The sequence below is a fragment of the Erythrolamprus reginae genome, chromosome 3 (assembly GCF_031021105.1).
Source record: "Erythrolamprus reginae isolate rEryReg1 chromosome 3, rEryReg1.hap1, whole genome shotgun sequence".
In the NCBI taxonomy this organism is placed as follows: Eukaryota; Metazoa; Chordata; class Lepidosauria; order Squamata; family Dipsadidae; genus Erythrolamprus; species Erythrolamprus reginae.
This window is the reverse complement of record NC_091952.1, coordinates 41,394,713-41,421,912: the sequence shown is the minus strand read 5'-3', so window position 1 is coordinate 41,421,912 and position 27,200 is coordinate 41,394,713. Positions and strand designations below refer to the sequence as shown.

Below are 27,200 nucleotides of genomic sequence, written 5' to 3'. Positions count from 1 at the left end.
CAAATCTAGAGAATTAATGACCTCTGGTGAGACATCCTATAATATCTTAGATCAAGGAATTAACTCTACCATATTATGTTTCTCACATTTTATGGCCAGAAGGTTGGATAGCCAGAGGTTCTGTTCAGGTTGATCAGCAGCTTCAAATTAGTGTAATGTAACAAAAATAGGAAATTATCATTAACATACACATTAGACTTTGTCTAGTTCCCCTGGTTTCTCAATCTGCCCTTGGTGAGATCCCTCTTCCTTCATCCTAGACCTAGGGCATTTAAGTAGCTGTTTTTGTAGGCAAGGTTAGAATGCCCCAGCATGGTAGAGATTTGAGCATAGTTTAGCTGCCACAAATTGTACAAAGCTGAGATCTGTATTTTAAAGCTGGTACTTGGTCACCAGTAAGTGGACTAAGCATATAAGGATCTAGAGGACAGGAACAGACAGAAAGGTCCAGAAATTCAAGATCCAGCATGCAGCACTACACAGACATACCAACTCATACCTGACTAAATGTTTCTTACTAGATTTTCCTTATTGGTTTCTTTCTTACAGGGCTTTCTAAATTTTAGGTCCAGCTCTAACATGAAATCTCTTCTTAAGTTCTTTGCTTCCTTCCATGGGCCCCTAGTCAGAACATGTGAGAGCAAAGGAAGTCCTAACTTCTTTTCTCCCGAAACTGTCTCTCATTAGAGAAGACAGTGACTGAGTTGAGAAAAATTCTCCCACCAGCCAATAATTTGACAGACCGTTCACAATTAAGACTCTAGTTATTCTACTACACGCAGTCATTGGATTCTGCGTTCATATCAGAAATGTACCTGTAGTTATGGGTTGGAATATTCAGTGCATAAACTACTAAAATCTGTATTCTGGCCATCTGTTCGTGTCAATCAAGAATATGAATCAATCATGACATATGAACCTTTAGTTCAAGTTCTTCATGCCTTTTTTTTTTCATTTAAAGACTTAGGAGGTATGAGTCAAACAAATTTCAGAAAATAATAGCACTATCAACTTGATTCTCATTCTATCCGTGGATTGTAAGACTTAGGAAAAGATAAACTTGGGAAAGTCTAAATGTACTGGAAATAGGGAGTTGCTGCTAGATTCCCTAACATTCATATTCAGAGCTACTCATAAAATCTACTGATGTGTGTATCTGAAACTTTCTAATGCTGCTTATAAAGGTGTTATTCTTTGTTATACTTACTTCCTTTCCTGTACCCAGAAAGAGCGACTGTTTATGCACCACTGTAGGTGGTAGGTCTACTCTACAAAAGCTACAATTTTCTTAAGCAGGGCAGTTCAAAAGAACGTAACAAAAGCCTTCCATTGAATGTTGCTTATTATTTATTTATTTATTTATTTATTTTGTCCAATACACAATACATATTGAAGAGGATAGACATGAAGTATTATATATAAAGAAAAGATATAAAAGTAGAGGAGAAGATATATGAAAGGAAGAAAAGATATATGAAGTATGAGATAAGGAGAGACAATTGGACAGGGGACGAAAGGCAGGCTAGTGCACTTATGTATGCCCCTTACTGACCTCTTAGGAACCTGGAGAGGTCAATCGTGGATAGTCTAAGGGAGAAATGTTGGGGGTTAGGGGTTGACACTACTGAGTCGGGTAATGAGTTCCACGCTTCAACAACTCGATTGCTAAAGTCATATTTTTTACAGTCAAGCTTGGAGTGATTAACATTTGAATTTGTTGCGTGCTCTTGTGTTGTTGCGGTTGAAGCTGAAGTAGTCATTGACAGGCAGGATGTTGCAGCATATGATTTTGTGGGCAATACTTAGATCGTGTTTTAGGCGTCGTAGTTCTAAGCTTTCTAGATTTAGGATTGATAGTCTGTTTTCGTATTGTGAAGAAGGAGACACCAAGAGGATGCGCAAATAACTCAATTTCCCCCCTCCATATTTCCTCTAATTGCAGACATGATATGTAAAATTAGTGTAAGAATAGCTCAAATATTCCTCTTGGTAAGACACACAAAGCCTTGGCACATTATTCACAGACATGACTCACTTGTGTGCTTCCTGTTTTAGTGCTTGCTTTTTGTTAATAAATATAAAATATCTAAAACCTCCAAGACTGTATTGGTGCACACATTGTTGATTAACTTGTTCCTTGCATGTTGTGTATCAGAACCGAGGACTGACATATGCGCTGTTCTTGACTGTTGTCTGTAGGTAGCCAAAGATGTCTCTGCGCGTCTCCATAATGAACTTGAAACAGTGGAGAAAAAACGGATTAAACTGGAGGAGGAAAATGAAGACTTGCGCCAACGGCTCATTGAGAGCGATTTGGCTAAGCAAGTGTTACAGAATGAGATGGACAAGCTTAGAGAGGTAAGTTCATTCTTTGGAAAGACCATTACAGTGTTCTCTCGATTTTCGCGGGTTCGCGGAACGTCTATACCACGGGGTTTCAAAAATATTAATTAAAAAATACTTTACGTTTTCCCCCCCCTATACGACAGTTTTTCCCGCCCGATGATGTCATATGTCGTTGCCAAACTTTCATCTGCCTTTAAAAAACATTTTTTTTAATAAACTTTAATAAGTTGGGGGAAAGATCAAAGGCAACATGAGAAAATATCATTTTACTGAAAGAGTAGTAGATCCTTGGAACAAACTTCCAGCAGACGTGGTTGGGAAATCCACAGTAACTGAATTTAAACATGCCTGGGATAAACATATATCCATCCTAAGATAAAATACAGGAAATAGTAAAAGGGCAGACTAGATGGACCAAGAGGTCTTTTTCTGCCGTCAGTCTTCTATGTTTCTAAATAAACATGGTGAGTAATAATATCTAAATGGTTGCTAAGGGAATGGGAAATTGTAAATTTAGGAGTTTAAAGTGTTAAGGGCTTGGGATACTATTCATAGCCAAAAATAGTGTACAGTATTTACTTCCGCATCTCTACTTCGTGGAAATTTGACCTTTGCGGGCGGTCTTGGAACGCATCCCCCGCGAAAATCGAGGGAACACTGTACTTAAGCATTTTTATTTACATTTTTTCTCCCAAAGGCCTAAGATTCAACATCATAGAAAAGACCATGCAGCAGTTAGGCTGAGAAGGATGGAGTTGTTCAAGGCTGTCCAGTGAGTTTGATATTTGAAAGATAATGCCAGCCTGGGCTTCATATTTTCAAGCCCAACATTTATGGATGCCATTAAGTTGGGGAAGATTTGACTTGATAGTGAACCACCAAATATCCAGCTGCTGTTTGTTCTGACAAAGCTTCAGTGTTGTGATTGCCTTCAGATTCAAACCCCAATCCATGCAGGCAATAACCACAGATAGGAATACCTTGGGAAACCACAATGGATTTCTAAATGGCTCCCTATATGAGTAAAATGTCAGATCATTGTTTTCATGCATAATAATAGACCTCTCTCACAAAATATGTGTGCTAGTAACTACATTTCTAGGAGAGGAATTACCTATTTCTGCAAATTTCTTTCTTTTTTTAAAAAAAGTTTTTATTTTTCTCTCAACATACATAATATTAATAGCAAACCATATGTTTGTATCATCTCTTATACAAAAGTAATAAAATATGTAGAGATGTTGCTCAAACTGGCAAAAGATGTATAATTTTGACATCTTCAATGAGAATACAGAATTTAATTCAAGGTTGACAGCTATCAGTAGTTATTCCATTAGATTATTTTCTATCTTGTGGCTTGGTTTAATGGCCTGGCTAATTTATGGCTTCCTTTTAACTTTTCCTTTAATGTGTATTTCAAGAAAACAACTGGGGAACATAATGCAGGATACTCCCTTTGGTCAAGATGTCAGTTCTCCCAGACTCTATTTCCAAAGCTATACATGGCTTTAACCTAAATCTGTTTCCGTCTAGAGCAGTGATGGCAAACCTTTTTTGATTTGCCTGCCCAAAGGGTGTGTATGCATGTGCCCACACCCATTCCCTCTCCCTAAGCATGCACATTCCCTGCACTGGCCTATGCATGCTCTCAATCTCCCCATCCCTGCACATGTGTGCAGGCCTCACTGAAGCCTTGGATGGTGAAAAATCAGACAAACCAGAAGTTCGGGAAAACGAACTTCCTGTTTGCCCGTTGTGCTGTTTTTTGCACTCTGGAGGCTTCTGGGAAGCTTCCTAAACCCCCAGAGTGTGAAAAACAGCACAACGGGGAAACTGGAAGTCTGTTTTGTGAACCTCTGCTTTGCCTGTTGGGCTTTTTTAATTTTTTTGCAATCCAGGGCTTCTGGAAGCTTCCCTGAAGCATCTGTAGTACAAAAAACAGCACAACGGCAAACTAGAAGTCCGGTTTTTTGAACTTCTGGTTTGCCTGTTGGGCGGTTTTTGCACTGCAGGGCTTCAGGGAGGCTTCCCTGAAGCCTATGGAGGACAAAACGGCCTTCCCTAAGGCTTCAAATCAGCCGGCTAGCACATGCATGTATGCTGTAGTTGTCATAGGACAATGCCTTATGTGACCTCCTATATGGTTCCGCGTGCTACCTGTGGCACATGTTCCATAATTTGCCATCATGGCTCTAGAGCAGTGTTTCCCAACCTTGGCAACTTGAAGATATCTGGACTTCAACTCCCAGAATTCACCAGCCAGCATTTGCTGGCTGGGGAATTCTGGGAGTTGAAGTCCAAATATCTTCAAGTTGCCACGGTTGGGAAACACTGCTCTAGAGCATGGATGGCAAACTCGGTCACTTCACATGGTGTATTATGATGTATCGTGACATTTTTATGCCGTTGTAGAGCACGTGGCATGGCCTTTGCGTAATGCATCTGGCCCACAGGATGCCAGTTTGACACCCCTGCTTAGAGAGAAGAGCTGTGATGAATGGCTGCTTCATGGGCTTTAATGTTCTCTCTTTGGCTAGTCTGGTGCTCTGCTGCTGCCTTCTTCTTTTTTTAGTTTCTGCAGATGCCAGATGACATTTTGGACTCCTTTTAGGATTAACAGGTTGAAACATTTGCTGGGAAGATGAAGGGATGCAAACAGAGAGTCATTGTCAGAGACTGGCATCATTCTGGGAAATTCCCTTCATTCTAATTAACGAAGGGAGCAACTCTTTCTCTCAAATAATCAGAACAGAAGCGCACATACAAAAAAATAATTATAATGTGCTAGCATTGCCTTTCTAGGACAAAATGGAAACTTTGAGCCGAGAGTTTAGTTAAGGTCTAAGTAAAATATTAATATTTTTTAAAAATATTATACACACTAAAATAAAACAGTACAGCTTGCTAGGACATCTGAATCCCTGTATAAGGGGGGAAGAGAGCAGATGGATGTCGAACTAATAATAACTTAGCACCATGCAGTGTTTCTGAGATGTCAGCAAAACACTCTCCTGTTATCATGATGCTATCCAGATCTGTTGACACTGTAGTTAGATACTGTAATGTCCCAAAGCAACAGAGAAATCAAAATTAGTTTGGACTTGCTGAAGTAGTGACAAAAAGTCAGTTGTATATTTAGCAAATCCCTGTGCTTGGAATACTATCTTAAGGAAGAGAAATGCCTCCGAGCATGCAAGCATTGCCAGAAAGTGAGCTTCTAGAATGGAACTATGTGCAACATTGGGACAGAAGGCCAAAGTTTTGTACAGCTGCAGTTTCAGCAGACATTTAGTATTTGCAACATGGGATTACTACCCTAGTTGGAAATGGGCCAGGTTTGATTTGATTTGAGGTACGTGTGTTTACGCGAGTGTGCTTGTGCATTAAGAATTTTTTGCCAGCTACCTTTGTTGGAAACTGGTAATTTAGGAAAACTACTGTCATTTTCTGAGCAGAACTCCTTTGCCACATATTGCTGTTTATTTTTATTTTTAATTCTTTGAGCAAAGATTTAGCCTGCAAATTTTGCATTCTTTTCTGGAGATATTACACAACTGGTCCTTTTTATGATGATTATCAGTTTATTTAATATTAACAATGCTGGATGATATAATTTGCCAAAAAGGAGTAATTGAGAACAACACTTAAAGGTTTTCCCTGGAAAAAACATCAAAAGGAAGAGGAGGTGACGGAAAAGGCCAACAATTAAATGTAGAAATCAGTAGGTATTTCCTTAGCTCTGACTGATACTGTGATGGTTCTAATTCCAGGCTTCTGGATAGGCCTACTAGAAGGATAGGTGCATATATTTGTTGAGTTACAACTATTATATTTCAGTGTCATCAGTTCTGTTTCTGAGCAGTTCTGAGTATGTTAGTACTGTCTTTTGCAAATGAATAATTTATTTAATTTTCAATTCACCTGGCATACAAATCTTAATAATAATAATAATAATAATAATTATTATTATTATTATTATTCTCTAATTCTTGCTTGTGTTTTCTGAATTCTTCTCTTCTGTCATCCTTCTGCTTCCCCTTTTCTTTATAAAATACAGTATATCGATTTTATATACGTTTAAAAACATTTTATTAATTTTTACTTTATCTTCCTCCTTAATGTATGTATTCTTCCTACAAATAATTTGTTAAGTCCTTGGACTTACAACAACACCAAAATACCTAAGATGGCTGCAGGTCGAAGCTTGATTGGCTAAGACGCAAGCAGGAAATTGGAGTGTCCTGATTGGTTGCCAGTTTGGCAGCTCAACTATAAAAGGAGCTGTCAAACTCTGAGTTGCTCTTCTGTTCTCTTGTTATTGCCTGTGGTGTGTAGGCCCAAAGTATTGTGTGATGTCAGAGGTTTTAGCCTGACAGTTAAATAAAGCGTTCCTTTTCAGAACGTCTTGTCTCTGTTCCTGTCAACCCGGGTGCCTCTGATTTAATCTTTTGCCACCAAAAAGAGATTGTTAATGGCTTCACTTCAGCCTTGGAAGGAAGCCTTGTGATCATTGTGATCACCTGACTGTGAAGTTGAATGATGCTTGAAACTTCGAGGACAGGTTGCAAATTATATTTAGGAGGCCATCATAACTTTGAACTGTTGTTAAATCATGGGTTTAAACTTGCGGCGTCATGTTGTCATTACATGACATTTCATGTTTTCCCCTTTGCGGAGCTGGGATGGATGTGGCCTGTGTGTGTCGTATCTGGCCCACGGGCCGTCAGTTTGACACCCCTGAATTAAATGAATGGTTGTAACTAAAGGACTACCTGTGTTTTGTCCTGTTGTGGGTATCACAGTTCAAAAAGGGTTTAACGATTAAGGAAGTCTAGAACAGGGCTCCCCAGATGGTAAAGAGTCTAGAAACCAAGCCTTATTTGGAATAAATAATGGATATAAATGTGATTAGCACTTATCTTTCAGCAGAAAAGACAGCTGAAAGGAGAAATGATAACAATCACTAATATCTGGAGAATTGTCACACGGAAGACAGAGCGGACTCACACAACCAGAATCAATGGGTTAAAACTACAAGAAAGAAGTTTCAGACTAGACATCACAGAGGATTTCGTGAGTGCTACCGTATGAGCAACCAGGAGAACATGTTGTCACATGAAAGAATGAATTCTTTGTTACTGAGATCTTCAGACTGAGGCTTAACAGTTATTTGTCAAGAGATACTTTATTGGATCCAATACCAAGCAGGGGTTGGATTTGATTATCTTTAGTGTAAATTTGTACTCAATTATTCACTGTGTTAATATTATAGTATCACCAGGAAGAACAAGGATGTGGAGAGTAATAGCAAAGTTCAATTATGCAATTACTGACAGTAGTACAGTGGTTTCTATGATCAGAAGAGTGTATAACCTGAAATCTGGTGCACTAATTTCAGCAAAATTTTGTATTGTACAGGTATCATAGATGGATTAATTTTCCTGTTGGAATAAAAACAATTGTAGGCTTCTTAAGATATTTATATTTTTTTCTAGTACTAAATAATGGGGTAGGAACCGGAGATCCAGGTTTACCTGATTACTGCTCCCAATTCAGAAGTAGAAATGAGACCAGAATAATCTATGGAGATTCTCAGTCATGACAAACATGACCTGGGTGACTGATAATCTTCATATTTAGCTATGTACTTTGGGATGAATACCCTTCAAATAATTGGGAATATGCAGGGATTAGGGAAAGAGCCTTCTCTTTGGGGGCCCCAACCATCTGGAATCAGCTCCCCCCAGAGATTCGTACTGCCCCCACCTTCCTCGCCTTCTGTAAGAGTTTAAAGACTCATCTGTGCCGCCAGGCTTGGGGCCATTAGGTTCTAGTCCCCTGGCCGACGAGCGTAGGTATGTTTTACTGTTCGAATGGGAATGAGTGATTTTTAAATATTATTAGTGTTTTAAAATAAAATTTAGCTCAATTAATTGGATTTTTAGATACGTATATTGTATATTGTTTTCGATATATTGTTTTTGAAGCACCCAGAATCCTCAGGGCAGCATATAAATCCAATCAATCAGAAAGAAAGGAAGGAAGGAAAGAAAGAAAGAAAGAGAAAGAAAGAGAGAAAGAAAGAAAAAGAAAGAGAAAGAAAGAAAGAAAGAAAGAAAGAAAGAGAACGGATTTCCTGGGGGGGAAATTGCAGACTGAGGGAAACATTTCCACTACTCATGTGACCAGCCTAGCTCCACCAGTTACCCGAATTAGTGCATCTTTGGGCTGACAATGTCATTACCTCTAGACCTACTCAAAGCTTTATACTCTTTTCATAATTAGAACAGTACTTTTTCATTTAGTGGGAAAGCGTCTTATCACCTAGCATACAGGAGCCGGGGTGGCGCAGCAGGTAGAGTGCTGTACTGCAGGCCACTGAAGCTTACTGTAGATCTGCAAGTCAGCGGTTCAAATCTCATCACCGGCTCTAGGTTGACTCAGCCTTCCTTCCTTCCAAGGTGGGTAAAATGAGGACCCGGATTGTGGGGGCAATAGGCTGGCTCTGTTAAAAAAGTGCTATTGCTAACTTGTTGTAAGTCGCCCTGAGTCTAAGGAGAAGGGCAGCATAAAAAATGAATGAATGAATAAACAAACAAACAAACAAACAAACACAGACTTGTCTACAAATTACAATTGCGTCTGGACAATTTTCTGGAGAACGAGAGAAAAGTGTTGTGTCATTGCCCAGATACGTTAGTTCCTGTATAATTTGCAGAGTTTAACCTGCCATCATCACCCATTAACTTTACCCCTTCTCTTTTGACCTACCCAGTAAGGGTACAATACAGAAGCTCCTATTATGTTGCTTGCCAAGGTTTTGGAGTTATGAGTTTTCTGTTATGTTAAGGTGGTAATCCCTCAGGGGATTATACAAAATATACACACTCACACAAAATGTTATTTGAAGGTTGTGAAGGAAGCAGTTGGGGAAGGGCTAAGGGATTATGTGTTGATTATTCTCCAGATGGAGTAAGCATCTCTTAGAATTTGCATCTCTTATAATTGGTCAAATGGTAAAAAGGCCAATTAATTTTCTCACACGTGGCCTTTTGCACCTGTGGCTTCATTTGTTTTGCAGCAAAATATTCGGAAGGATTTGCGTAGGCTTAATGCAGAAGAGATCTTATATGAATGTCTGGTAATAACAATATGATAGTAGTCAAAATCACATTTGTTAGCTTTTCCTATCAGATAAGAATAAATTGCAGCATAAATATTTTGAAAAGAACTAGACAGACAAAGTAATACAGATAGTACTCAACATACAATCATTCCCTTAGAAACAGTTCCAAGTTACAATAGCACTGAAAAAAGTGACTTACAACCGGGCCTCACACTTACAACTGTCACTGCGTTCTCAGAATCAGGTGATGAAAATTAGGGTGCTTGGTAACTGGCATATCATTAACGATGGTTGCATGGTCATTCTATCATCAATGATGTACATGTTTACAGGCAAAAAATTATTGGAACAAGATAACAGATTGGCTAAAAGAAATAACAAAGGAAGAATTTGGAAAAAAACCCAGAATCATATCTATTGGGTATTTTCAATAAAAAAAATGAAAAAAGAGGTAAGATATTTAGTTATACACATACCAACAGCTGCTAGGATAGCATACGCCCAGCAATGGAAAATAGACAAAACACCAGAAGAAAATATAGTAATTAAAAAAAATATTAGACTGTGCAGAGATGGACAGGATGTCCAAAAAATTAGAGGGAAAAGAAGACTCAGATTATTATAAAATATGGGGAAAATTTTACGATTGGCTAAAGGAAAGAACAACGGAGAAATAATTAAAATTCAAGCAAAGCAACAGGTCAAATAAAAGAATTAATATTAAATGACAAAGGAAAATTATCTGATCAAACACTCAAAAAAGAAGTGGGGAAGCTTTCGTTTCCCAAATGTTGTATGTATATGTTTTGTTTATAATTTACTGATATGTCATTTTTTTCTTTTTTCTTTTCTGTTGTATTTGTTGTTTGGTTTAATATCTTTGTAAAAAAAAATTTTTTAAAAAAAATCTGGAATGTATGAAACAATTCAGAAGTTAAAAAAAAATAACCTGGTATATCATTAACGATGGTTGCATGGTCATGTGATTGCCATTTGAGGCATTCCCATTCCAAGTAGAGACAATGGAGGAAGCCATATTCGCTTAACAACTGCATCGTTCACTCCAACAACTACAGTGATTCGCTTAATAACCATGGCAAGGAGGTTATGAAATGAATCATGAATTGTTTAACAACTGCCTTGCTTAGGAATGGAAAGTTTGGTTCTCAGTTGCAGTTGTAAGTTGAGGACTACCTACACCAGGGGTAGGCAAAGTTGGCTCTTCTATGACACGTGGACTTCAACTCCTGAGCTAGCATGATTGGCTCAGGAATTCTGGAAGTTGAAGTCCATAAGTCATAGAAGAGCCAACTTTGCCTACCCCTGACCTATACTATAAAAAATCCAAACCAAATCTATGAGAACTGGATGGATTTTGACCATGTAGTGTAATCCTGGACACATAAGTAGACATTTCCCTTTTGTCAACCTCTAAGTATGGGGAAGATCCAATTTTTGTTTTGCACAGCCTTAGCTTGGTCTTATCAAATTACAAATTTTACAATTTCTTAAATTACTGCCTCTGGAACTTATTAAATTCTGGGATAAAACTAATGGGGGATCTATGTAGTTCTGATCCATACAGTGGGGGGAAAAGTATTTACTCAGCCACCAATTATGCAAATTCTCCCATTTAAAAAGATGAGAGAGGCCTATAATTGACATCATAGATAGACCTCAACTGTGAGAGACAAAACGAGAAAACAAATCCAGAAAATCACCTTGTCCGATTTGGAAATAATTTATCCCCCCCACCCCACTGTATATCGCTCTAAGACAAAGTTTATTTTGCGGCGTATTTTGCATTCAGTAGATTAATTTTAATCTGCATAATTCTACATTAAATAAATAAAGCTTCTGACAACCCCATAGAGAAACAAATATGAACTTTCAAGAAAACAACTCCTAGGAAAATACTTTCCCCCCCCTTATTTTGCTTTTTAATCTTTCACTTTTTAATTGTCACCATACACACCATAAACCACAAGCACAAGAAAACTGGAATTGTGTTGGAAGCTGTGTCCAGCAATTATGATCACATCAAGATTATGGTAAATGCTAGTATGAGCTAAATTATTGTGAGAGCTTGAAATGCTGAACTACCCAAAGGATGTCTTCACTGTTTCACAAAGGACTTGGGCAGTATCCTCCAGCTGCTAGCTTGAGTGTTCCAAACCATTTTTAAGAATGTGTGGACTTTTGAACAACAGATTTGTCCTTAACAGGAGTGGCTTGGATCTTTATGCCTTGGCCCAAGCATCAGCTCACATTTCACAGTTGCATTTTTGGCTGCGAAGCTTTAACACCAGCTTGTGAATATCTTTGGCACAGTACCTATAGGTTGAACAGAGTCCAAGGGATATCATTGTGACTTGTGCTGAGAGTTATTGATATATATATATGTATGTGTATGTATGTATGTGTGTGTACACACACACACGCACATACCATATTTCCCTGAAAATAAAACACTGTCTTATATTTTTTTCAACCCTGAAATAAGCGCTTGGCCTTATTGCTATGCACTCAAAAGCCCGATTGGGCTTATTATCAGGGGATCTCTTATTTTAGAGGAAACAGAGTATATGTATATATATACATATATGTACAGTAATCTGCTCAGTTTACTGAACTCTTTTTGGATGTGTTGAAAGTGTTGGAACGTGGAAGAGGCAAACCAGCCCCCCCCCCTATTTTCTTATAGAGGCCTTTTTATAATATTGGCTATACAGTATTTCAAATCAGAGAAGGCAGGGCATAGGAAGAATAAAAACAGATACATTAGAAAAGAAGAAATTACTGTTTCTATAGTAATATAATACACACCTCCCCCCCCCTAAAAGAGTGTGGAAATGTTGGTGCGTCTTATTCACCAAATACAGCCGTCTGTGGCCTCCCGAAGCCCCCATGCCCACATCCCATTTTTGCAAAAATTGGCCTGGTTTTTTTGCAAAAATGGGGTGCACAGAGAGTTTGGGAGGCCTGCAGAGTGCTTCTGGGGGCTGGGGGGAAGGCAAAAATGTGCCTGTTTTTGTGAAAAGCGGTCCTTTTTTGAAAAAAAATGGGGGTACTTTGGCCTTCCCCCAGCCCCCAGGAGCACTCTGCAGTCCTCCCACACACTCTGCGCACTCAGTTTTTTTACAAAAGTAAATAAAAAATGGAGCCATTTTTGCAGAAATATGAGGCATACAGAGGTTTGTGGGCGGCCTGCGGAGTGATCCTGGAAGCTGGGAAGAACAAGAACTCTTTTTTCTTACCTACCTCTTCTAAATCTTGGTGCATCTTATACACAAGTCTTCTTTTTTTTAAAAATAAACTTTATTGAAATTTTCATAAAAAGACAAAACCAACAAACATACATTTAACATAAATTTGGGGTTGCGATACCCCTATTTATTTTAGAAGTTAAATTTCCATACAAAAAAAGAATACCTTTTTAATACTTTAAATCAACTTAATACTTTAAATGAAAAGAAGAAGCTATATTTAATCTTGTATACAAAAACTTTCATTTATAACCTAGGTAAAACACAAAATATAAGTCATACATTCTTCTTTTTCTTATTTATCCATATATACACTTTATTCCATTCTACATAAAATTCTGATTCTACTTGGTCTTTTAACCGTCTTGCTTTTCTTGATAACCTCTTCTTCTTTGGGGATATTTTCCCCTTTCCAGTTTTGCGCGTACACAATCCTGGCCGTTGTCAAGATATGTATAACTAAATGTAAAATTTCTTTCTTGTATTCCTGACTAGTTATACACAGTAAGTAGAATTCCGGGGTTTTTTCTACATCCTGCATTACTATTTCTTTTAAAATTCTTTCTATCATTTTCCAATAGAGCTTAAATTTACTACACATCCACCATTGATGATAGTAGGTACCTATTTCTTTCTTACATTTCCAACATAATGGGGACACACTGGGGAACATTTTTGCTATCCTACTCGGTGGGAGGTGCCACCTATAGAACATTTTAATTTGGTTTTCTTTTAACGAGAACAACTTTATACACAAGTCTTCTTATAGTCCAAAAATACAGTACTAGTCAGCATTCACAAGCTTTGGAACTCCAAAAAATGTTTCAGTAATAATCTTCTTACATAGTGACTGAATAAATAAAGAGTATAGGTAGACCTCAACTTACAAACATTTGTTCAATGACTCTTTGAAGTTATAATGATACTGCAAAAAGTAACTTATGACATTTTCCAAACCTACGACCCTTGCAGCATCCCCAATGTCATATGATCAAAATTCAGACGCTTGGCAACTGGCTCATACTGTATTTATGACAGTTGCAGTGTCCCAGAGTCTTGTGATAACCTTTTGTGACCTTCTGAGAAGCAAAATCAATGATGACTTAACAACTGCAGTGATTCACTTAACAACTGTGGCAAGATAGGTTGTAAAATGGGGCAAAACTCATTGCCAGGACTGATTAATTCCTGATTGACTTGGGCTTTAAACCTGGTCTATATATGCCAAGACAAATGTCATCTCTTGTAGACTGAATTGTTTGTCAGTTCAGTGGGGCATCTGTTGGCAGCAAGATAATACAGGAAGCTGTTGAGAAGGAAGTTGTGTATGAAGAAAAGGAGATTTGTAAATTAATTTTAAATTACAGTATGTATTCTTACTGACTTGTTGAAATCTTGGGGATCAATCGGTAAAAATTCAACAGGATAATATATTTACTTGGTTATCATCTTCCTCTGGAGGTGACATTCCTAACTGTCATGGATTACAGTCATTAATATACTCCCTTAGCTATCATTCATCTTGTTATTAGTCATTATATGCACATGTGATCATGCTGCATAACGGTCTCATTAGGTGAAAACCACTATATTAAACACTGCATTCACCACAGGAAGTTAGTGGTAATTGGCAATTATAGCTGTATGTGTTGGCAATTTATTTTTTAAAAGGTTTTATATTGGTTTTTTAGTTAGTATTATTTATAAATTAATGAACTATAACTGGATACTCATATTCAAGAGCCATTTGACCATATGCGGTAATAGTCCTAGGCTGGAAGGATGCAACAAAATGGACTATACAAAATTGGTATTGGTACATGGTGGATTATATTCAGTTTGAGATTATGAATAAAAGGATGAATTTGGACAATGAAACTAATCTGCGGGAACTGATGGGACGATGGGACAAGATAAAAGGATATGCAATTAGTAGAATTTGACACCAAAGTATAAAGAATAAATTAGAATTACTTTATAATATGTAAATAGATATACTGCTCTTAAGTTAAAATGGTATATAGAAATGAATGTTGTATGGTGGTGGGCACTTAGAGCATTGAGGACACTGTTATGTGTTGTGTGGATGTTTTACTGTTATACTGTTATTATAAAAATCAATTTAAAAATTTTATTAAAAAAAGAAGAGCCATTTAATCATGGAGTTCTTTAGTGACTTTGGGCTAGTGACTATGTGTTTGTGTATGTATTTCAAAAGACTCCTTTGTTACTTAGTTGCTTTTGGATAATATTAGCTTTCATTACTGTGTATTATTATATAAATGTAACTGTTTTAATCTGATGGCGCTGTGAATTTATAAGATGTATTCATGAACTTCAATTGGTCAGCCAATGGGGACTCTTTGGTGATCCAGACGGCTTGGAGAATGGATGTGGCTTAGGTTCACTGATAGGTATATATATATACATACGTGATTCTATAGCTTCTGTGATTATTGATGCTGTACTTCTGGATTCTGAGTTTTGGTTCTGGCTGCATGGGTATTGTATATAAAGAAGTTTCTTATATAAATTAATCCTGCTGAATTATTTGCGTGTGCTAGTTGTATTGGTGCAAACTCTTAACAGGCTTCAATGCTTAATTCTTCTAGGATTAGTCTTACACTCTGCTGGAATTTTTAGAAGTAGTTTTGCAACAATATCTGGTGGAATTAATGGTGGGTTGCTGCTTGTTTGAATTGGCTTGCCCAAACCGGTGACAGAAATGTACCCTTGTCGCTGAACTGGCAGCGATGGTCATCTGTCCACATCCCTCCGGTTCTCCGGTCAACGTTTCTGGCAAAGGACCCTCTGTGCATGCGTAAAGGCTTCTGTGCATGTGCAGATGGCCCTTTCCCCAATGTAACATAGGCATGTTCACAAGCGAAGTGAGCGTGTGTGTGCAAATTGCATTCTTCCATCGCATAGGGAAGGTAAGTAGAACCTACCCCAGGCAGAATGGAAATAATTACTCATATTTATTCATAATTAAACAGTTAATAATTGTGAACTATTTATGGATGTTGTGAACTAGACTGAATTATCTTGATAACTATTCCTGTACTTTAAGCATCATTTTCCTTTTTTGCATATATGAAAAGAGAAAAAACAGAAGCTCCAATTGTCAGCTGGGATAGGTCCTTTTAAAATATATTTCTATGTGAAAGAAAAGTTTTTAATAAGGAGCTGAAAGAAAAAGGGCACTATTAGGTTTATGTCCTAAATTAAAACTGAAAACTTCACTTCAATGCACAAGTGGTTTGGAAAATAGAGATGTGACAATTTGCTTGTTTGAAATCTCTTTATTAAACTTAACAGAGATGTCTTTAGTAAGTTAAACCATTAAAGCATTAAAACCATTAAAACAATAGTATACTGTATTTTAGGTATTGCTCAGGGTGTTGTTGTTTTTAACTTATAATCTGAATGGACATCCCTCAATGAAGAAGCTACAAAGAACTCCAATTGTTTATAACAAAATGCTAGTTTTTAATATTAGTGATTTCACACTAGTTCCACCAAGTTTATGTTTACTATTAATATATATGTAGGTTGCATTTCCGTTACTGCCACTAAGTGTCAGTTATGCTCCTTAACTATAAAGGTTTGAAAAATCTTAAAGTAGGTGGTTGCTATTTTTCTCCTTTGTCAAGGAAATGAAAAACATTGCTGCTATGTTTTGCCACTTTGCAGGAACTGAGCCAATCTAGAACAGAGATTTCCTTGAGAATTTTAATTACTGTTGGTAAATTTCCTCTCCCTGAGTTAATATGCAGTGCTTGTGACCATAATTTTCTCTTTCCTGCATTATGTCACTCACACAAAGCTTGTTTCCTACTTCGCATGCTGAACGACATTTCCTAAAATAAGTTTTGTATCAAATCGTATCTGATATCTGTTCTGTCGGGCTCTCTGGTAGACTCCTCCCAAAAATTCACAGGTACAAATGTCAGACACACACACGTTTGAAAATTCAAAACAATGTTCTTTATAAGGAAAATTCACTTAACCTAAGCCCTCTTTTTGTATAGCAAAGAGCACTCGTCTCCAAACAAACTGGTAATTTGTACAAGTCCCTTATAAGTTCTGTGATACTTATCTTGCAGCTGTGAGGCAATTCACAGTCCTTCTTCTTTCACAAAGTGAAACACACTTTGCCCTGGTTTAGTTTCAAAGCGGGGGGAAATCAGCACACAAAAGGTCAAAATCAGTAAAGCAGTCATGAAACACAACGATCAGATAATCCTCCACAATGGCAAACCCACAGGCTGCTATTTATAGCAGCCTCACTAATTACCACAGCCCCACCCAACCACAGGTGGCCTCATTTTCTTTGCTAATAATCTCTCAGTTGTTGTTGCCTATGCATCGCTCTCCGCATGCGTGGCTGTATCATTAACTCTTGTTCTGAATCCAAGGAGAAGCTAGATAATTGATCTCCTTCTGAGCTGTCTGCCCCACTCTCCTCCTCCCTGTCACTCATGTCTTCTTGGTCAGAGGAGCCTTCATCATCAGATTCCACCGGGAGCAAAACAGGCCTGCAGCATGTGGATGTCTCCCCCACATCCACAGTCCTTGGGGCAGGAGCTGGGCCTGAGCTAACCACAACAATATCGCTGATAATAACAGTGTAAATTCCCTGGATTAGTTTGGGCCAGTTATTCTGTCTCAGCCATCCTATCTCATGAAGTTGTAGTTGTGGGGATAATATATAGGGATACGTAGAAGCACTGGTGACACAGTAGCTAAATGCAATATTGCAGACAAACTCTGCCCACAGCCAGGAATTTGATCCTGACCTGGCTCAAAGTTGACATAGCCTTCCATTCTTTGAAGATCAGTAAAATGAGGGGCCAGTTTGTTGGGGGCAATATGCAAATAATGCTGACATTGTAAGCTGCCAAGAGAATGCTGTAAAGGACAATGGGGCTAGGGGTGGGTTCTAACATACTCGCTGCTGATTTACTTCCTCTTGCACCACGTGGGCGCACATATGTTGCATGCCATGCAAGTGAATGCATGTGCACAGTGTCAAAACCCCAGCTTCTGCAGATGCACAGTGTTGAAAACCCAGCTTCTGTGCATGCGCAGAAGCAAAAAACAAGATGGTGGCGCCTACACCGCCTCCCAGAGAGCCAGTTCAGGGGCGTGGCCAGCCGGTCATCACTGCCAGTTTGTTGAGCGGGGAGAAATTCCTGGGGTTGGGAGTGGGAGTGGGAGGCACTGTCCTCCAGTGGTTCTCCTGCTACCTCTCTGACCAATCGCAGTCGGTGTTAGTGGGGGGTCAGAGGTCGGCTCCGAGGTCTCTCCCTTGTGGGGTGCCTCAGGGGTCGGTCCTCTCCCCCTTGCTATTTAACATCTACATGAAACCGCTGGGTGAGATCATCCAAGGACATGGGGTGAGGTATCATCAATATGCCGATGATACCCAGCTTTACATCTCCACCCCATGTCCAGTCAACGAAGCGGTGGAAGTGATGTGCCGGTGCCTGGAGGCTGTTGGGGCCTGGATGGGTGTCAACAGACTCAAACTCAACCCGGATAAGACGGAGTGGCTGTGGGTTCTGCCTCCCAAGGACAATCCCATCTGTCCGTCCATCACCCTGGGGGGGGAATTATTGACCCCCTCAGAGAGGGTCCGCAACTTGGGCGTCCTCCTCGACCCACAGCTTACATTAGAAAACCATCTCTCAGCTGTGGCGAGGGGGGCGTTTGCCCAGGTTCGCCTGGTGCACCAGTTGCGGCCCTATCTGGACCGGGACTCATTGCTCACAGTCACTCATGCCCTCATCACCTCGAGGTTCGACTACTGTAATGCTCTCTACATGGGGCTACCTTTGAAAAGTGTTCCGAAACTTCAGATCGTGCAGAATGCAGCTGCGAGAGCAGTCATGGGCTTACCTAGGTATGCCCATGTCTCACCATCACTCCGCAGTCTGCATTGGCTGCCGATCAATTTCCGGTCACAATTCAAAGTGTTGGTTATGACCTTTAAAGCCCTTCATGGCATCGGACCAGAATATCTCCGAGACCGCCTTCTGCCGCACGAATCCCAGCGACCGATTAGGTCGCACAGAGTGGGCCTTCTCCGGGTCCCGTCAACTAAACAATGCCGGTTGGCGGGTCCCAGGGGAAGAGCCTTCTCTGTGGCGGCACCGGCTCTCTGGAATCAACTCCCCCCGGAGATTAGAACTGCCCCTACTCTTCCTGCCTTCCGAAAACTCCTTAAGACCCACCTTTGCCGTCAGGCATGGGGAAACTAAACATCTCCCCTGGGCACGTTAATTTATACATGGTATGCTTGTGAGTGTGTTTGCTATTACATGGGGTTTTTCTTAAATCGTTAAATATTTTAATTAATTGCATTGTTGTGACTGTTTTACTTGTTGTGAGCCGCCCCGAGTCTTCGGAGAGGGGCGGCATACAAGTCCAACTAATAAATAAATAAATAAAATAAACAACCAGTCCAAACTGGTAGGAACCCGCCTCTGAATGAGACAGTATATAAGTCTAAATGCTATTGCTGTGATCCTGATGTAAGCTGCTTTGCACTCTTGAGGAAGGGTGAGATATAAGCCTGGTTGATAAGCAGGCAAACCAGTGTTTCTCAACCTTGGCAACTTTAAGAACTTCAACTCCCAGAATTCCCCAAAAAACCCTTCAGTTTCACCTTTGCCTTTTTTACTTCAGTTCCCTCCAAATCTAAGGAATTTTGTCAGTGTCACTGGTATGTATTGCTAATGCATTGATTCCCATAGGAAAACATATTTTTTGAAAACTTGGAAGAAATGAAACTCAACTCTGTGAAGCTCACTGGAAAGTGTGGACTTTAGTGATCAGAGCTAATATATATTGTCACAGAAAAAACTGGTTAGATGACTGGCGGATGTTAGCAGTGTACCGCTGCCATTTTTAATTTTTTAAAAAATCTCTCTTCTATTTCAGAATTCTTTAAAGAAAAGAGGATCACGTTCTCTAGGGAAGGCAGACAAGAAATCATCTGTCCAGGTACAACAATTCCAATAACTGTTATGCTACTGCAATAGAATATCCAGTGCATACTTAATATCAAAGTTGTATTCTTTATCTTTGCAAACTTGCTTGTTTTGTTTGTTTATATTTTAGGATGGCATTCTGATATACTTTTTTCATCTTCATCTTGCATTTCAATGACAGAGTAACATATTTTGCATGCAGAAAGATCCCATTTTTAATCATGGGCATTTGAAGTAAACCTGACCCCTGAGTCAAGGAATTTTGTTGACTTAAAGCAACAGATATTTGGAATGGAAATTCCATTAAATGCCAACTTAGCTGTTGTTGCCAAACCAAAAAGTGTATGTTGTAGAGCCCTCGTATAATATAGGCACCGATGTACACTTACTAATGCCCTAACATGACCATCTGCTTCAACACGCACTATTTATCAATTGCAACATGCTCAGTAAATAATTTTCACTTGCTAACAAAGACTATCAGCTATATGTTGTTGATATAGCTGATACTACAGTGTTTCCCTGAAAATAAGACCCTGTCTTATATTTTTTTGAACCCTGAAATAAGTGCTTGGCCTTATTGCCAATGCACTTAAAATCCCCATTGGGCTTATTATCAGGGGATGTCTTATTTTGGGAGAAACAGGGTAGGTTGCAAAGGAATAAATCTTATGTTGAAATTATGGGGCAATAATACTTTTTCCTTTTGTTTCATGGGTGTTTAAAAAGCAGCTCAACCACATATTTTAATAGAATGTAGAATGTTTACATGCTCTTAATGTTAATGTTTACATGCTCTGCATGGCATTGATTGATCCTGAATAGCTCTGTAATATCAGGAATATATTGTTCAAATCCTCTATGAACAATTGTATTACCCGAAAGATGCAGTGTACAAAGGAAATAGGATTCCAGTTCATTGCATTGAGCTGGACTAATTTTTAAATTGAGTTTATACTCTATCCCTAAGGTCAAAATTGATGTTTTATTCTGGTTGCAATCCTTTGTTTGATCAATAGCTGGAGAAACACAGACGTTTCTGTTGAAACTGAGATATCTTCATGATTTAGGGCAGTTATGTAATTTTGCATTATGCCCATGTGTTGACCAGAGAAAAAAACAGATGTGTCCTTTGCAGGCTGGAATAGATGGGATAGCATTAGCTTTAGAATAACCTATATTGCACTTCAGTTACTAAGATTATGTTAATGAGACTGGAATCATTCTGTTTTGCATTCCCAATGTTCTCGCTCTGTCAGCTTACATTATTGGTCTCTTGAATGTTAAATCAAATTAAAATGACCCTTTCAGGAAAATACCTTTGATGAAAAAGTCCTTTATTTTCATCTGCATGATGGTTTAAAAGTTATCATCCATGGATAATACAGTTACATTAGAACAGTCCTCTCTTATGGCCAGAAGGATAGATTCTGGTCCCTGAATATAGAATGAAAATTTGGATAACCTGTAGAACTGAACTCAGTTAAAATGCTCTGTGCAATTTCCTTAACTTCTAAAGTGATGTTTACTGTATTATTAAAGTCATAATCAGGGATCGAGGGATTGAACATTTGAGTATCTATAGAGTGATTAAGTAGATATATGAATATAGGAACAGAGAGATTAGGACCCATTGAAACAAATGTAAAGTTATACTTTATAGAAATAGTGGCCTTAACTGATTTATTTTGCCTATGGTATAGTTTTATTGTTGTTTTGGATTTTTCAAAATGTAAATTACCATGCCTTATATCTAGAACAGGGGTATCAAACTTGGATTTCATTGAGGACCACATCAGGATTGTGTTTGACCTTGGGGGAGGTGTGTGGGTGTGGCCAGGGTTAGGCGTGGCCAGGATTAGACGTGTCAGGGGCGCCAGTGGTGGCCAGTGCTCTGCCAGCAAAAAGGGACTCCGTTTTTGGCTGCCACAGGCTGTAACCCTCCACCAGTGAAGACAGAGCTCGGGAGGCCCACTTGCAGCCCTCCCGAATTCCTTTTTTCATGGGCAGAGGGTTGCAGGAGGCCATGGTTGCCAAAAATGGAGTTAGGGGCTGCTTCTAGGGTGGCCCCACTGGCCTGATCTAAGTATCCTTGGCCCGATGTGGCTTCCGGGCCTTGAGTTTGAAACCTCTGGTCTAGAATAATACAATCTTTGAATAAATAAACAATGCTCTCAAAAGGAAGAAGTGGAATATATTCCCCAAACAAATTTTCCTTCAAGCTCAAGCAAGGTTGAAGCCTGATTCTGCATACTGTTGGGTCTTTGATTTTTAATAACCTTGGTAAAGAGTTTCCAAATGTCCTATTGCAGCATATTTCAAATTAAGATCCATATTCAGAAATATATGTGCTACTTTTATAGGGGAACTGAGTATGCCTATTGAGCACAGCTGATGTCAACTAGTGATTTATTCCCCAAGCTAAATCCGTTATCCTCTAAATTTACTGTAGATTGAAGTGCTGGTTGCATGATTTTCAGCATGATTTGGTACACACAGCCATCCCTGCTAATCTATAAAGTCAAATAGGGTAGCTCTGAGATCCTGGAAAGTTATGGTGTGTCAGTAGGAAAAAAAAATGTCCTGGAAGAGGGAAGTATTGAGCCATTTCCATATTGCTACCAAACAAACTACACAAAAGTATCCATAAATTATTGTGGCACATTATCTGGACTCTTCAGTTAGAATTCAGACTGAGATATGGGACAGAAATAGCACTGGTTGTTTGTTCCTTTAGATGAACTCTGCATGGGTGGGATGGGGTAGTGTATGCAACCTCGCCCTTCAAAACCCTCAGTGGGTTTTGATGCCATGGACCATGGTACCTTTCTGGATTGGCTCAGATAGGATTGGGGGTAGGTGGCATAATATTGTACTGGTTTATTTCTTTCCCAAGGCTCAATTCTCAATTCTGGCTAGTAATAATTGAGAAGGAGAAGAGAGGTTTCACTTGTAGCCGATGTGTGCTGCCAGTGATCAGTGCTTTCTCTTCTCCTTATCAACATCTGCATGATGACACCACATAGAGCAGTGATGGCGAACCTATGGCATGGGTGTCACAGGTGGCATGCGGAGTCATATCTGCTGGCACGCAAGCTGTTGCCCTAGCTCAGATAAAATGTGCATGTTTGTGATGGCCAGCTGATTTTTGGCTTGCACAGAGGCTCTGGAGGGCATTTTTGGCTTCCAGAGAGCTTCCGGTAGGATGGGAGACGGCATTTTTACCCTCCCCCAGTTCCAAGGAAGCCTTTGGAGCCTGGGGAAGTGAAACACGAGCCTACTGGCCCCACCAGAAGTTGGGAAATGGGACGTTTCCAGCCTCCACAGGGCCTCTAGGGGGACAAGGGTATTGAATTATGGGTGCGCGCATTCGGGCATGCACTATAGCGTGCGCCCACGCTCTTTTGGCACCCAAGGAAGAAAAGGTTAGCCATCACTGACATAGGATAAAAGTATCATCAGCATGTTGATAATGCCCAATTATATATTTCTAACCCTGGTGAATTAAACAATGCCATGAATAGCTTATCTTTATGCCTGAAGGCTGTAAATATCTGGATGGGGTAGAAACAGTTTCAGTTGAACTCTGGCAAGATTGACTAGCTTTGAGTTTGGGGACTTATAGGGCTATACAGTGTTTGGTGCTGGATGGGATAGCACAACCTCTGGCAGACCCAATGCACAATCTTGGGATCCTCCTAGGCTTATGACTTGTCCTATGAGCAGAGGGGGCAGTTGTGGCTAGGAGGCTCTTTGCATAGCTTTGGTCTTGTGTATCTGTGTTGCCTGTTCCTGGATTAGGCCCTGCTTATAGTCACTCATGCTTTAATCACCTCTAGACTGATTACTGCCATGTGCTCTACATGGGGCTTCCAAGCATTTGGAAGTTTCATGTGATGCAGCCCCCAAAGATTGCTCCATTTAAATTTGACGCATTCATGTGCCGTATTTTTGGGAATATAAGATGCACATTCTCTCCCCAGAGGCTGAACATTTGCGTCTAATACTTCAAATGTAGCTTCTTCGAAGCTTGCAGGCTTTTTTCATTGCTACTTGCGCCGAAGAAGGTTTTTTTCCAATCCTAAGTCTTTGGAGGCTTTTTGATTGCTACTCGCTCCAAAGAAGGTTTTTTTTAAAGCCCTAACCAGAGCATAAAATAATGCGCTGAAGCTGACCAGACTATTCCACCCCCCACCCCCAAGGTGCATCTTATGCTCCAGCGCATCATACTCTGAACAATACGGTAGTTTTCTTAGCAAGGAGTATGTTAACATCTATTTTATTTTTTAACGATCCCCAACCCCAAAATTGATGGGAAAAAACCTTTAGACCCTTCCCAGATGATGTTACATCATCATAGTATCAACTATGTTCCCCAGAGGTTAGACATTAAACATATCAAAATGTATTTCCCCAGTGAAAAAAAAAGTTAATCCCCCTGATTAACTGCATTACGTTAGCCTGATTCCTAAAGATAGCTCAGTGTTTCATTTCAGTATTAAAGACCCCATTGGAATTGGGAACTAAGAAATTCAAATAAATAAGTGAAGAGCAACAAACCGAGGAGAGTAGCATATTGTATTTTTGCTGAAATCTCTGTTAAGATCTCTGTGTCAGAGCAGACCTTTGCTTCTGGGTCTGATAGTTCAACCGCTGCATATTTCTTTAAAGAGTTCAAATATTAAAACTCTTTAAAGAAATATCCAGCAGTTGAACTATCAGACCCAGAAACAAAGTTCTGCTCTGACACGGAGGCATTTATTGAACATAGTTTGTAGGATATGCTCATAATTCCAAGGAAACATAACTACTGGCTTGCCTCAAAGGATAAAAGGAAAGGTTTTTTTAATCTTTAGTGAATGTCTAGCTTCGCAAATCTTTAATTTATGCTATGTTTGAATCTGGTGCAATAGAATTTTTGTAACGATAATGCAACAATGCAGTACATTTTAAGAATTGAAGAATAGTTGCTTTTTTCCCCAGTTCTGGCTGATGCAACATTCAGCCGTTAGTTGTAACTGAATGCTCATAGTGTACTGGACATCTGGAAAGAAGGTTTCAATGCTTACTGGAGACATTCTTTTCTTCTGAGGGTTTTCTTAGAGCTTTCATTCCATGAGTTATATAGGCAGGAAATGAACTAATTTTATAACGGTCTAACGGTCACTTTTAATGAGATAATGTTCCTCAAGGGAAAATGAAAATGTTATCCAAGAGGAACTGATTTGTTTAGGCTTTATGAAAACTTCCAGTTCTCCAACAGCAACCCCAATTTTGAATATTATACTTCTCAGTATAATATCAATATCGAGATAATAAATTATTGATAATGTGTCAGTGTTAATCTTACTACCACAAAAGAGCAATAGTCTTTCCAATATACAGTGATTTGTTAAAAGAACTATTTTAATGCTTGCACCATTTCTTTTTTTGATCCTAGGAAGACAGTGCGGATCTCAAATGTCAGTTGCATTTTGCTAAGGAGGAATCTGCTCTGATGTGCAAAAAGCTATCCAAGTTAGCCAAAGAGAATGACAGTATGAAGGATGAGCTGACAAAATACCAGTCCTTGTATGGGGACCTAGAAAGCTCGCTCTCCATGGAAGAATTGGCTGACTCACCTCACTCTAGAGAAGCCGAACTAAAGGTCCACTTGAAACTTGTTGAAGAAGAAGCCAATATTCTGAGCCGTAGAATAGTGGAGCTTGAAGTTGAAAATCGAGGACTGAGGGCAGAGATGGATGATATGAAGGGGCAGGGGGATAAAGACCTTTTGGGACAAGATATCCAGTTGGCTTTCTCCATGACAAACAATGGAGACTCTGGGGAGAGTGTGGCAGAACTCAGGCGGCACCTGCAGTTTGTGGAAGAAGAGGCAGACCTGTTGAGACGTTCATTGATGGAGCTGGAGGAACAGAATAAGCTCCTCATGAACGAGCTCAATAAGTACAAGTCAGATCACGATCTGGATATCACTTTATCTGAGGACAGCTGTTCAGTGATCAGCGAGACTTCTCAAGAAGAACTGGCCACTGCCAAGGTCCAAATCAGTGAGCTTAGTGGCAAAGTTAAGAAGCTACAGTATGAGAACCGTGTGCTACTCTCCAACTTGCAGCGTTGTGATCTCGCCTCTTGCCATACCACCCGGCCCATGCTGGAGACGGATGCGGAAGCTGGTGATTCTGCCTTGTGCATCCCAACCTCACTTTGGAAAGAAATTCCTAATGGGGGAGAAAACGATGCAAAGGAGAAAATATCTAGCAATGGCTTCAGCAAAACTCACGAAAGCAGCCCCAACCCGCTTTTCAAATGCAAAGACTTTGAGTCCCTCCTTGACATCCGAGATCAGGCTGCTCTTGTCAGCAAAGCTATCGATGTCCTGATTTCTGATGCCAATGGCTTCACCTCTAACCTCAAACTTTGCATGGACAATGACTGTGCACAGTTAGTTCTGAGTGAGGCAATGGACAATGAGAATACTACAGATTCTAAGCTGATCAATGCTATTTTTATGCGGCTTGGAGTCCTGCAACAGGAGCTAAACACCTTTATGAAAAAAGTGGACCATATTGGTGGCTGCTTGAAAGATCAGCAGGATTCCCTACCGGGTTCCAGCACCCAGGACTCCACCAAAGAAGCTCTACGAAAAAGTCACGGTGCTGAATTCCAGGTGAGGGTTTCTCTGAGTTGTTGACAGTGAACTCCCTTGCAGTTTTGATTGCTTTATTTGCTGCACAGTACTGTTTTTTTCTTGCCTTAACCAACCAGAACCTGACCCTGTTAATGTAACTTCCTTTTTCTACTTTCTCAGAGTGAAATGACAAACTAACAACTAGTTCACTGCATGGAACTGAGGCCACTAACAAAATAGGACTCTGGTTTAGCAGAGTGTGCACAGGACAGGAGGTTGCCTAGACAAATGCATATTATATTGTAACCCCAATCCAAATCTACTTCATATGTAGGGCGGAAAAATGAAATCATAACCCTGCCAGAAGGGGATTGCATTACAAGATAATCAAGATCATGTGCCATGACCTTTCCAAATCATTTCTGCATATTGATAAATTTGCTCTGGAATAGTGCCCGTTTAAAGTAATTCTCCAAAGTCAATTCAGTAAGAGAAAACATTAGCTTCCAAGGTTTTTGCCTGACCCAGTAATTTTGGAGAGGTTTACTCAGATAACTTTGCCATAATAATGAATATAAATTGAATATTTGTCAGATGCACGCATTTCCCCCCTGTTTAGAATGGAGGGATGGAAGTATGCTTGAAACTTCACGTCTGCAGACAGACTGTGTGTTTGTCTTGACTACGCTAATTACCTACTTAAGAATATTCAGTCTGGCAGACCGGACCCCTGGTGTAGCAAGGGAAAAATGTAGTGACCCAAGCTGGATATGAAATGCCTTGGCTCTTGTGGGAAATGGTTTGGGAGAATGGCTGGCTTGCAACCTCCTGAAGCA

The 27,200-nt window shown here is 39.5% G+C and overlaps 1 protein-coding gene across 3 annotated transcripts in view; it reads left to right on the top strand.

Annotated features, from left to right (window-relative positions):
• The window catches only part of MTCL2 (microtubule crosslinking factor 2), a 97,954-nt gene that overhangs the window by 38,689 nt on the left and 32,065 nt on the right, over positions 1-27,200 (top strand). For all 3 annotated transcript variants that reach the window (XM_070744887.1, XM_070744888.1, XM_070744886.1), the window contains exons 3-5: positions 2,200-2,358; positions 19,684-19,746; positions 25,174-26,403. In XM_070744887.1, coding sequence (XP_070600988.1) covers positions 2,200-2,358; positions 19,684-19,746; positions 25,174-26,403 — 1,452 coding nt within the window. The remainder of the gene's footprint in view (positions 1-2,199; positions 2,359-19,683; positions 19,747-25,173; positions 26,404-27,200) is intronic.